A 13,710-nucleotide genomic window follows, 5' to 3' on the forward strand; every position below is an offset into this window, starting at 1 on the left:
ACTTTATAAATCATAAAACTTTCCTATATATATATATATATATATGTGAGTATATGTATATGTCACATTTGGCAGCTGCCTTCAGTCAGCTTAAATGTCCTGTTAATTGTTTAACCACATGTTAAACTGGCTGTTAAATTAAATGAAATGTTGTAAATGAAATCAAAGAAATTATATATAGAACTCGGCTGGCCGAGGCATGCGTACCTAAGCAGATGTATATGTATAGAAAGAGAAAGTCAGTGAGGGAGAGAGAGAGGGAGAAAGAAATAGAGAGAGAGAGAGATGTGTATGTGTAGAGTAAATGTGATAAGAGGAAATCCAAAACAGAACAGAAAATAAAATCAAAATCGAGCTGCACGAGTTATTCTAATACTATATAAATATATATATGTATACATTCTACTATATATTTGAACCATGCATCAAGATCTTTACAGAAATATGATCTTCCACATGTCGCAGCCCATCAAATTAGATTTGATGGCCAGAGCACAAATATTTTATGTTTCGATTACGAATATACATACATATGTATGAATGAATATATATGTATATTCCAAATTCCAACAGAGCTTACAAAATCCAAACGAGCACAAGTGCGTTACCCATATGCAAGAGTATATATATATACATATATATTGATGTGTATGTGTGCATATATAGTATGTGCGTGTTTCCGTATTAGATAAGTAGTTCAATTGAGAAACGACTCGAAAACCAAACAAATGCTTGACAAACTGTTGCCTTGATAGGTGCGCTTATTGTTCCCAGTGTTGTTGCAACAAATGAGAGGATATAATCGTATATACAAAAACCAAGCAGAAGAGTATATATATACATACATATAAAGAGAGATCTATACATAACGATATATATTCTAACCCAACTATATACCAAGCTATATTGTACTAAACGATTTTTTTTCTTTATTATTATTTTTTTATTTTTTGTGTGAGACAACAGTGAAAAGTACGAAAATATTTACAAGTCATTAGAAAACTGCTTAAATAACTAAAATGAAAACTAATTGGTTGCTACAAATATGGATGTTATTATCAATAATATGGTTGTTGTACGTATTTACCACGCTGGGGTTAGAAAACGAAAAACAAAAGTCCCCAAAAAAAAAAAAAAAAAAATTAAATAATAAAAATTAAATCATTTTCAATCTAGCCGAAATTGTGGAAATCTGAATAGACTTTTTACATATGTATATGTATGTGTTTATAAATATTGAAATACGAATGAATCCATATAAATTAAATCTGATTTTTCAGCTCTGTTTTAAAATTGTAATTAAGACATGAAAATTATTTTTATGTGAATTATATTGTACAATTTAAGTGTAGAATTGTCTAGAGAAGTAGTTTATCTTATTTGTTTGAAATGCTTCCATTATCTTATCTCTCGGAATCTGTCGAGTTATACAATTTTCGGCAAGTCGAATTTATAAAATCATTTTTGTTGTTTTCCCCCTTTTTATTATTTGTTATTTTTTGTATACTTGGATTTTCCCAATTAGTTTATAGATTTCTTTTTACAAATACGCTTAAAGTGAAACATAAAATAAAATGTGTGTGTTTTTTTCGATGTCTCTATTATCACATCTTGTTTACATTGTGCTGCGTTTTTTGCTAGAGGGCGTGTCCGTTTCATCACCGCCTTCATCGTCGCTGCGTTCGGCTCGCTTGCGTTTCTTCTGATGCTCCTCGACGAGCTGGGAGATGCGTATGTGATTGCCGCTCATTTGCAGCCAGTTGATGTACTACAATGCACATTGGATGAGTCGATGATGTCGATATCCGATGGGATATGGCAGCAGACTTACCTGGGTATTGGTGCGCAGACCCGCTTCGTGGAGCTTGCTCTCGATGTTGTCGAGCCGATGCTCGCGTTTGCTCTCACCATCGTTCTTTGATATGTCCAACAAATGGCGTACGCGCTGGCGCAGCGTCTCAAATATGATGCGACCAATCACATGGTTGCGATCGTAGGGCGTTAGATAGCGACCAAACTCGTAGAAATATGGATGCAGTCGACCCAGTTCGATGTGCGTTGTCTCTGCCTCACAAACGGCCTTGTGCACGTTCTTGTATATGTCCGGCACGCCTATTGTGAAGTACGAATTGTTCACTTTCAGCTCCTTGATGTACCACAGCGGCAAATTAATCGTTCGGCCGGGCTCCAGGTCCTCCGTTTCAGCACCGGCATCTAGGAAGCCTGCAAGAGCAACGAGAATATAGCGTCCCTACAGATCACTTCATTTAATTATTGCTTACCCAACCGCTGTAGACGGGTATTGACTTTGCACTCGACCTTTTCTTGGGTGACAAAGATGTCCTCAATCGAATAATAGTTGGGAAAATAATTCATCATTGCTGAACAGCTGCTATTTAAGCGCCGAACGCAGCTTGTTGGTAAACAGAGCGCGAATCGCGCAATTTTGAGAGCCTTAAAGTTGGCTGCGAACGCAGAAAAAAATACGATAGGTCATACAAATACAAAAAATTCAAATAGCTATTGGTATTATTAGTTGAGAATTCAAATTAATTCTCTATTGGCGGCGATGAACTATAGACTACTTTTAAGATTTCATAAAAATTAAATATTTTAATTCACTTCAATAAGTATGTTTTAAATCAAGAATATTTTATAAATTCCACTATCCGCTCTTTTTGATAGTTTATTTGAATGTGTGCGCCTTCGACAGCTGCTTTAATGCGGCCTATCGACAATTATATTTGCTGTAATATGATAAAATAATAAAATTGCCTATATTTAATAATAATAAAAACAATGATTGGTTTATTCAATTTAAACAATATGATTGAAAAATAAATTTTACAAATTGTCTTCATCATGGTATTTTAGCTGTAATCGATATCGAAATTTTGGGGTATTTTTTAGTGTCAAGTGTCAAGTATTTTCGTTTACACTCTTCGTGGCCACACTTGCCCAATAGTTCACGCGAGACTGTCGCCATGTTTGGTTATTTTATTTGTTTTTAACGCGGAGTAACAGCAGATAATTTGAAGCGCTCCTAGTCGAATGTGTCGTGGAATTTTGTTTGAATGAATAAATTAAAAGGAACGCGTCCGCACTATATTATCGTACATTATTTTTTTGTCAGTGCAGTAGCATCCAGTGAGAAAATCAACACAAACAACAATTGTTCCATTTGCACAAAAATAGCCTAAAAATTTAACAGCAACAACAGCAGCCGCGGCACCAATACCAACCACAATAACAACAACAACAGCAACACTGTAACTGTAAAACGCCGCAACGCAACAGAGCAAAAAGCGCTGAAAAGTGTTACACAAAGTGAAATTGCCTTTTGCGGCACACACAAAAAAAATTAAGTACACGGCACAGCAGCGGCAACACAACAACTACAGCAGCAGTAGCAACAACATCAAAATAACAAACAACATTTTGTGCGTGTACGTTTACTTTTGAGAGTTGTTGTAGTTGAGCCGCGAACAATTCCAATTGGAGTTCACTGCTGACTGCATCTAGAGAAGGACAACAACAAACATACAAGTAAAAACAAAAACAAAATAATCATGGGCGATTTTGATTTAAATGTGGACAGTCTCATACAACGGCTGCTGGAAAGTAAGTAATGAAAAATACCTCTAGACCTATTATGCGGTTTATCTCCCATTCTCTTTCCGACAATTCCCCGTATTCTTTTAATTTATAACCTAATTCTGGCTGGCTGGCTGGGCTGTGTGTGTGTGAGCGAGCGAGCTAGAGAAATTAAGAGAAAGAGCGAGAGAAAGAGTGCAGAGGAGAGCGCCTCAAAGCGATTGCATTTTCTAATTATTCCACATTGTTCGTTTAATTTGCAACAGCAACAACAAATGACGCAAAAGCAGCCAATTACAACAACGACAACAAGAACAAACACATGCCGCACCGTAAGCGGTCTCCCCTCCCCATTTAATTTGACTTTTGTATCAATTAATTTTAATTGATTTTCATTGCTTCTCAAATGCAGCCAGAGAGCCTCGTTCTTGTTATTGTTATTGGCTGGTGTTGTTGTTTTTGCGGTTTGTTTGTAATTGTTTATTTTTCTTTATTATTATTATTATTTTTTTTTTGTCAACATGCTTAACATGCTCATTAGCAATTAACAGCGGCGCCTTTTCACATAACAGCGGCCTGCCTGCCTAACATGATCGTTAACGTCAATTCGCGGCTGTTAAGTACGCGCCGTTACTTTTCATTGCACTCCGCTGCTTCTTCTTTTTATATAATGCCCATTTGGGCCATGGCAATGCGTTGCCGCATGACGTCATCGCATTGCGACATAATTGGCCATTTTGCTGATAAGCCGATCGTGAATCAGTTTCAAGTAAAATACACAAATTTACTCATTCTATAAATGAATAAATGCTAAAAAGGGGCATTTGCATCACGTGAGACGCCAACGTTTCGACTCTTACCTGCACTGATAAGAGCAGGTAAGCAGTGTGTTAATTGCCTTTAAGTATTCGCCTCGCTGCATTTCTTATTAACATTTAGCATTTACATTACAGCAATGGGCCACAGCCGTAAGCGCGTAAACAGTTTAGTTATTTCTGTTTAGCACAGCGGAAGGAAGCGTTGGGGCGTTGGGGCAGAAGAGGGCTAACGGGGGGCGGGGATATTTGTAGCCTTCATCTTAAGCCGCTTATTGTGCGCCCGTTTTGTGCGGCAGGTGGCGCTGCAACACTGATCGGTTTATTGACGACTTTGGCTTGTCTGCAAAATTGCATTTGGCCACAATTTTTCAGCAATTGTTGTTGTTGCCACTGCTGCCATTGCTGTTCATTTCCGCACCGTGACTCTGACGTGGCCACCTTCAGCTAATGATGACCCCCACAAAAAAATACAGAAAAAAAGAATATAACTAGAAGCGAAACAAAAAAGAGAAAAACATAAAATAATAAAGAGCAGCCATTAGTCATGAGTGATGTTTTCGCGTGGGCGGCCACGCCCTACGCCAAGGCCGACTCCCTAGGCCAGGTCATGCACTCTGCAGTGACTCTGACTCGGGCACTGTCTCTGCCACAGTGGCTAAGCAAACAGAAATAAACTTGTATATACATATATATGTATGTATGTATGTATGTATGTATGTTATCATTAATTTGAATTCCCCTCCACTGCGGAGCGACTTGCTGGTGCCGAAATTTCATTTTTCATTTTTCAAATTGCAAATTGAAATTAAATTTTCACGCCGCAGCAGCAGCAGCAGAAGTGGCAGCAGCGGCGGCAGCAGCGGCAGCTGTTGCTACGACCCACTCACCCTTTCTTAGTTCGACCACCATCGTGGCAGTCACACCCATTCGATTATCAGTTTGCAATATATATATATATATATATATATATATATATATATATATATATATATATATATATATATATATATATATATATATATATATATATATATATATGTTTATATATTTTTATATTTGATTTTTCTCGCCTCGCCGGGCAATTGGTTCAGCCGCGTCTCCAGTGTGCTTCCGTTCGATAAAAGTGAGCAAATCCATCAATCTTCTATATCAGTATCAATATCAAATTTGAGCCAGTTACACCGCCAAATATACATAGAAATTTCATTTTGATTTGCCGTTGAAAATCGAAATTAAACGAACAATAATTAAATTGTAGCGAAAACTAATTTGGAATCTTCTGAAAGAACATTAGGAAATTCTTCTACACGAGATGAATGAAATTAGCTCTGTTAGGAATATTAAAAATGTCTATGTTATTAACAGTGCTATGTAGAAATATCCATTTAACAAATTTGATAACAAATTTCCCTAAATATCTCCATGGGGATCAAATCAAATTGATATTAATACGAAATGAAATGAAAAATAATTAAACAAAAATGTAATTTTTAACAATTTAAATTATAATAATGAAAATAAAAGGCAATTCGCTTGCTCTTCAGCCAGCTCTCTAGCTCTTGTACAGCTCGCTTCTGGTTCAGCCGCCACGCCCTTTGGCCAGCCCCAGCACACTTTATCCCATTTTTATTTCGTTTGATGCTATATTTAATCTTTACTCTATATATCTACATGTATCGATATGTATTTGATCTACGTCTCTATATCAATGTAAATGTATGTATGTGTTAAAAAAAAAAAAAAAAAAAAAAAAAAAACAAACAAAAGATTTCAAAAAACAAAAAGAGGCCGAGGAGCATGCACAGAAGCTGCTCATCGCTCAGCAATTGGCCGCTGCTGGCGGCGGCAGTGGCAGCGGCGTCTCTGCCTCCAGTTCGGCTGCCTGTTTAGTGGGCGGCAGTAGCAGCAGCAGCAGCTGCAGTGGCGCCAACGCCGTATCGGCAGCAGCAGCAGCAATGACAGCAAACGATCCGCTGGACGAGCTCACCGAACAGCAGCGCCGCATGCTGCAGCAGTACTCGATATCGCCGCCCAGCGAGACAATGATATCGGCCGATGGCGATCAGATAACGGTGCATCATCCGCGCGAGGAGCCCAAGAAATCCAGATTGAAATTGCGCGACTTCTTCGTCGCCGAATTTGGTATTTTATCACGACGATGATCACATTGATAAGCAATCGCTCTCTCTCTCTCTCTCTCGCTCTCTCGTATGCTCGCTCTCCCTGCAAGCTAAATACCACAATCATCAGCTCGCTCTCTCACAATTAGCGCTCGTTCGCTCGTTCCACTCTCGTTTTCTCTCTCGCTCTCTCGTTGTCTCTGTCTGTGTAAAGAGTGTGTTTTTATGCGTGTGTCTGTGTGTATGCAGTGAAAGTCTCAATTCTGTGAGAGTTCTTAGAGAGAGGTAAACAAAGTTCACAAGAGACGTTCGCTAATTGGAGCTTTCACTGTATATAGCCCGTCCTGTTGTGTCCCAATCTAGCCCAGTTTCCTTTGCTGCAAAGTTGATAACAATTGACATCTGCTGATTACACTCATTTTTCGCAATACGAATCCTTCAGCTTAATCCTTTCATTACGCTGCTGAAGCACACAGCACCACACATCGGCAACAGTAATAATAACCACAACAACAACAACAACATTGGCAATTGTCATTGCAGAAAGTATGCAAAGTTTTTGTTTGGTAAAATTCTTTGTTTACACAAGAGAATTGAAACAGAATGCATATTTCATTCCCTTGTGTTGGGCACACAGCATTGTAAAATATGTTATTTGTTTCGATTCCAGTGCACTCCCTTATACATACACACACACACACATCAGCATCTGCTATATACATACATATCTCCCGTGAGAGCATTTTAACTTTGTATTTCTTTTTTCCAAGTTTTTTTGTTTGCCTAAAAATAGCAGCGAAAAAAGTAATAAATGCATTTTATGAAAGTTCTTGCGCTGTTAAACTCATTTGTGTATATTCGAAAGATATGTACACAAGCATTTTCCTAGAAGAATGTAGATATTCATATGTATATACATGTCTCGCACAACATAATCGAAATTTTTTGAGATCAATTGAATTACGTGTTTACAATACAATTGCAAATCTATTCCAATTGGGAACCTGTAGCTAACATCGTAATTTGCTGTAGCTGTTAAATTTGACCATTTGTTCCATCGTTGCTGCATTTTAATAACTGCAAAGTATTCTGTTAACTTTCAGCTAATTTCCCTTTGCTGCTAGATTCTTATTCGCTCTGCTAAGGGAATGTTAAGATTTCTGTAAAATGGCTAACTGCTAACTTTATATTACACGTAATGCCTGGTTAGCTGTTAAGTGTTTGCTGCCGTTCTGTTAGCACTCTGAATTTGCAATTTTAACATTATTCAAGTAGCTTTCAGCTATATGATCAATCCCCCATTTTGCTATATGCAATTTGTTGTTGTTGCTTTACCCTTTCGCACTTCTTGCACAATTTGTGCACTTGAGTGCATTGTCATTGCCAGAGCCATTACCAATGTTTCGTGGTTAGCTTCCCGGTACACAAATTCATTTTTTCCTCCAGCACACACACACACACACACACACACCCAAACACACACACAGAGTCAGCTTAGTTTAAGGTATGTAATTGTTTTCACACGCCAGATTTGCAAATGTCAAATAAATTCTGTCATATTATGCACTCTCCGAAAGAGGGGGACCAATAATAATGCATAACATTTACATGGCTGATTTTTTGTATTTTGCATTTCTCTCTCTGTGTGCGTGTGTGTGTGTGTGTGTGTGTGTGTGTGTGTGAATGTGCGTGTATGTGTGTGTGTTTGTTTGTTTGTTGGTTTGTGGAAGTAGCTGATTGTGACACGCGACTGACACCCAGCTACTCAACAGCACCCGCCTCTAGCTCCGCCCTCCCCCCCAAATGTTCGCAGCCAAAAACAATAATCGTAAACTATCTCGAAATTGATTGGCGTTGAGTGTGCAAAAATTTGCCATTGACATGAAAGCGGAAACAGTCGCCGAATGAAATTTGCCATTCGCTCGGCGCTGTTTGCTTTTGTTTATATTTGTTTATACACATTTATCTATATATATACACATATATGTATGTATGTATGTCTGTTCATATATAAATATATATAGACGCTATGATATACGCCTCCTTTGTCGTGTGCAAACATGTTCATTCACGTGATTCGATAGCACGGTCTATGTATGCCTCCCTCCCCACTGAGCTGTACCCAAAATAAAATATAATAAAAACCAAAAGCCATTTAGCTAATCAGTCGCACAGAGCACAGAACTCAATGAAGGTTACGTAGACCCACAGCAAGCCACAACAACGACATAATGTCTGTGCCCAAGTAAACGCTTTAAATGAGTCTTACACTGTCTAACCTATATGTTGAGCATATTTGAGCTATTCTATGCCATATATATTATTATCATAAAGCAACTACAACAATTTGTACTTGAAATTATATTGATAAATTCTGGATTTTTGGCTTTACGAACTTTTGATAAATCACGGAATAACTATCAATTTAAAATATTCATAGAGTAAGTTATTCATAAGTTGTGTAACTTTTAAGTAAAATTAGATAAATATCGATCAATAACGCTGACTCACCTGTTATCATTTTATGGTAAATATATTTAATAATTTCCATCAAACTGTTATATTTGGTTAAACTTAAAAATTGTTATATATGATGAAACTGATAAAGTCTTCTATTTCGAGGCAAATTTATTCTATAACATGTATTAATATTTAACCTTATATTTTGAAAAACTTTGAAACTGTTATAATCGATGAAACTTACAAACTATAATATTGTATGAAAATTCACAGCTTTGTGTTTAGTTAAATTTAAGAACTTTTACATCTGATAAAACTTACAAGCTGTTATATTTTGGAGAATCTTTCTAGCTGTACATTTTTATATGTACAAAATAAGACTAACAAATATTAAAAAATTTTAATATTTTTATTTTTCAAACTGTTATATTTGTAATATATTTTGATATAAATTATGGCATTATATTTGGCTGTTATATTTAAAAATTTTGCATATCTTATAAAGTTTACAAACTGTTATATTTTGGGCGAACATAGATTTATTTAGTTTTTACGAAACTGTTATATTTGGCGAAACACACAAATTCTTATATTTGGGGAAACTTACAAACTGTTTTATTTTGAGAACTTGTGGACTGTTACAGTGAGAAATGTATAAATACGCACTTTATAAACTGTTATACACATTTGGGGAAACTTGCCAATTGTTATATATGAAAATGTTCTTATAAAAACTGTGATAATTGATGAAAATTGATATGAGAAACATTATCATAAATCTGCTTCAACATCATTGTAATACTCAGTTCGATCTATAAACTGACTCATTGCTGCAATGCAATGGGCCTACCACTATCTACCTTCATCGACAGCATTTTTAAAACATACGGAAACGTTCCATCATCGTTCAGAGTTATCTAAGAAGTGCACAACAAGCAGGTCTGACAACTTGGGCCTCGCAACACAGATAACAAAGACTCGCATATTGATAAAGCTGAATTAATAAATGAATTGCTGTAACTATTTTAGTTGCAAATTTTATTCGCACAGTTGATTGTGCAGTGTTATCGATTAGTGTTGATTGTGTGAAGAAATCATGGTGTGTGACTCTATGAAGGCCCCTACTCCCTACTCCCACTCCCAGTTCTATTCCCACTCCCACTACTATTTCCACTATCCGTTTCCACATTCGACTTGATTTCGTTTCGTGCTCAAATATCCTTCGTTATTTTTTGATGCATTTCTAATGTTTGTATAATTGAGTTGGTTGACTTGTTGTCATTGTTGGTGTAGTCATCGTCGATGTCGCCAGAGAGATTGCCATATGTTGTCGTTGTGGTTGTTGTTGTTGTTGTTGCGGTTGTCGCTTTTGCCAGGGGGCATTTTTCAAGTCTGTCCGCGTCTGATTGAAAATAGAATTTGAATTTGAATGTCATAGCCTTCACTTGCGTCGCATCAGCGTGCCATCCATTTGCATTAATATCATAATAGTATATAATAATAATAAAAGCAATATTATTCACTGCGATGGTTCAATAAGCATTCTCCAACTGACAGCGGTTCGACTTATTGCGTGTGAATTTTTCTAATGCCAAACGGGAAGTAGAATCCAAATAATAATAAAAAAGGAAAAAATATATATATATATGTATATATATAAAAAAAAAAATAAATAAAAAAAAATAAAGTGTTCTTTCGTTTTATTATGTGGGTGGTGCGCCCCACCCCCACTCCTATCTGGCTTCCTTCCTCCAACTTTTCCGCTAATGCCGTGCCATTTGGTTTAAGTATTTTTTGATTAGCCTGCGCCATTGACTTTATCACAGTTTGGACTCGACCGATATTCTTGATGGGCTCTGCTGCCTAATTGGGTGTTGTGCGCAAGCACAGTTTATATTGAATGAGGTGCAGATGGTTCGAATGGCATTCAAGACAGTCGCCGGACTATCGATTGAAGCAATTACTTATCGTTCCCAACAGGGAATGTCCTTCATGTAATGGCTAGCTGTTAGCCTGCCATAATTTATGACCCGAAATTAGGGAATATTTTGGATAGCAATGCCCTTTAATAACATTAAACTGTAGTTAAAAAGGTACCAAGGAAAATCATGGCTATCACAATTTATGATGAAATAATTCGTGATATAGCAATCTGTGATATAATGGCGACTGGTATAAGAATATTTAGTATAATAATTTAGAATACAATAGAGTTTGATAAACTATATCAGATTAAATAATGATATAGTGATTTCTGATATAACAGCTCCCTATATAGGACTCTGTATTATAACAGTTGTTGGTGTAGCAATTTTATATATAATCATTTAGGATTTTATAACATCCATCTATGTCTGAAATGTTGAAATGTTGAAATAAAAATTCTTGATATAACTCATCCTGGTTTAGCGATGATTAGTATAACTATTCAGTAATTCCGTATGTCTGCATATCTGTTATAATTCGATATAGTTGGTGTATAGTTCTTAATATAATAACCTTAGATATTACAAATTCTGATACAGCAATTTCTGTGAATCGGAGAGAAAGGCGAGTACTTCTTTTGGAATAAGCATAGAGTATATGTATGTAGGTTTCTATGTACACATGTACAAATGAATACACACATAGGTATGGCAGAAATCATACTAATTAGTTGTTGCATGCTGTTGGCATTGCCAAACTAAGAGGATTCACAAAGCCTCAAAGCTGTGCCGCACTCGAATACCTGAAAAGCCAAGTTGAAATGCCAAAGAGCTCGAGTTTGAAGTGAAATGCACTCATTGGGCGAATGAGTATATTGGAATTGTTGTGCCTGGGCGACCTTTAGAGTTGTGGGCATAGCATGCCCAACTCGAAATGGAGATTTGTGGCCAATGCCGTTTCTATGCCAACTTGGCTAAATTTAGCTCAAATTAATGTGTGTGCTAATCTCCTTTATATTTCTATTCTCACTCCTTCGACTCAATTAGACCGTTTGTCTGCCATGAGTGAAGACAGCAACTAAGACAAAAACAAAAATAACAACAACAGCAACAACAACTGCAATCATTTTATGACAAGTGGATAACGAAAAGCCAACACAACCGCAAAGTTTGTTCATTAAATAAGAGCACGCTTCATGCATGCTTAAGCAGGCCGCAAACAAACAAAAAAAGAAAAGAAAAAAAAAAAAAAGAACAGGAAAAAACAACAACAACAAAAATGAAGCAAAAAATAATAACGAAACAAGAAAAATGTACATAAAAACAAGCAAAGGAACCGAACCCGAACCCCAGCCCCAAACCCCGAACCCTCCAAGTCCAAACACTGAGTCGATCCCAAAGCTCACTAACGGAATGACGCGAAGAGCAGCAAACAACAAGCAGTTACAATTACAGTTACTACTGGTCATTGCTGCTAATAAACAACTGCAAGTGCTGTATACCCTGTACAAATGTCTGGCCAATGGGCATATTAGGCGACATTGCTATAGAGAAAAGTTTCTATGTCACTTACTCTGAAAATGTAAGCAATTGCTAGCCATCGTTATATAATGTTTACTATTATATAAATATATCGAGTATATAAATATATCGATTTCGACGGTCGATGCCTGATTGAATTCCTTGATTAACCACACTTATGAATTTATCGGTTGTGCATTTATCGTTATTGCATTTATTGAAGAAGTCTAACTTGTATTACTTATTTATCAATGCATATGTATCGATACTGTATTTATCGTTTATGTTTTTAAAGATTGATGCGTGATTGACTTCCGCGATTCTCCACTTTTATATATCTATCGATTGTGTATTTATCATTAATGAATTTATTCATCATTCATTACTTGAAGAAGTCTAACTTCTATAATCTATTTCAATGTATATTTCTTTAATAATGCATTCTTCGTAATATTTTTAACGATCGATGCGTAATTGACTTCCGCGATTATCGACACTTACATATTTATCGATTGTGGATTTATCTTCAACGCACTATTTAATTAGCTATATACGAAGTTGGATGTCTTCGTTTTTGTTTTAGGGGTACCGAGTATTTCGATATCTTAATTTGTAGTTCTCTCAGCACACTTACTGGGCATATCCTGGATCGCCTACGCCCACTGACTGGCCGCACGAACTTGCTTAATTATCATTTTGCCAACAGAATTCAAGTGGATTATGCGGGCCAGCGGGCGGGCGGTTGCTTCGGTTGTTGTTATGTGTGGGCGTTTGGGCCTTCTCTATATAAGATGTTACACGATATGACACTATAATTTACACCAGCTAACAGTCCAGGCGCCACGCCTGCTTGCCGCCCACTGTTGCCTGAACCTTGCCACCTCTTCCCACCTTTTTTTTTCTTTCTTCTCTTTTCGCTTTTGCTTTTGTACTTTGTCACATTGCGTGCACTTGGCAAATAAAAATGAGTGAGAGGTACAAAAAAAAAAAAAAAAAAACACACACACATGGACGTATAAATAAAAAAATGAGAAATGCCAGCGGAGCAAAATGTTTGTGGCTAATGGCAAGTGAGTGTATGTGTGTGTGTGTGTGTGTGTGGGTGTTGCCAAAAGGATACTTGAGAGCTTAACGGCGCTGTCGACCAATTTTGAAGGTCGCTACTTTGATGAGGCCAGAGACAAGCGACAGCAACTGTCGACCCACCGACCGTCTGACCATTTGACCCCAAAAATGTAATTTCTTTGAGCAGCACTCCCAATCTGTACACAC

The 13,710-nt window shown here is 36.8% G+C and overlaps 2 protein-coding genes across 2 annotated transcripts in view; one reads left to right on the forward strand and one right to left on the reverse strand.

Moving 5' to 3' along the window:
• Positions 1 to 919: 919 nt before the first annotated feature.
• On the reverse strand, positions 920 to 2,455 carry Psf3 (DNA replication complex GINS protein Psf3). The gene is made up of 3 exons (XM_018015189.2): positions 2,283 to 2,455; positions 1,832 to 2,223; positions 920 to 1,768 (listed from the first exon to the last, which is right to left on the reverse strand). Exons 1-3 carry the CDS (start codon positions 2,377 to 2,379, stop codon positions 1,616 to 1,618), a joined length of 642 nt encoding a protein of 213 aa, XP_017870678.1. The 5' UTR covers positions 2,380 to 2,455; the 3' UTR covers positions 920 to 1,615.
• A 485-nt stretch (positions 2,456 to 2,940) lies between these two features.
• Positions 2,941 to 13,710, forward strand: part of flw (protein phosphatase 1 catalytic subunit flapwing) — a 35,356-nt gene continuing 24,586 nt past the window's right edge. The window contains exons 1-2 of the mRNA XM_089475294.1: positions 2,941 to 3,621; positions 6,180 to 6,554. Of these exons, the coding sequence (XP_089331420.1) occupies positions 3,570 to 3,621; positions 6,180 to 6,554 (427 nt within the window). The 5' untranslated portion in view covers positions 2,941 to 3,569. The remainder of the gene's footprint in view (positions 3,622 to 6,179; positions 6,555 to 13,710) is intronic.

The sequence above is a fragment of the Drosophila arizonae genome, chromosome X, assembly GCF_054131065.1.
Source record: "Drosophila arizonae isolate 15081-1271.41 chromosome X, UAZ_ARI_1.0, whole genome shotgun sequence".
In the NCBI taxonomy this organism is placed as follows: Eukaryota; Metazoa; Arthropoda; class Insecta; order Diptera; family Drosophilidae; genus Drosophila; species Drosophila arizonae.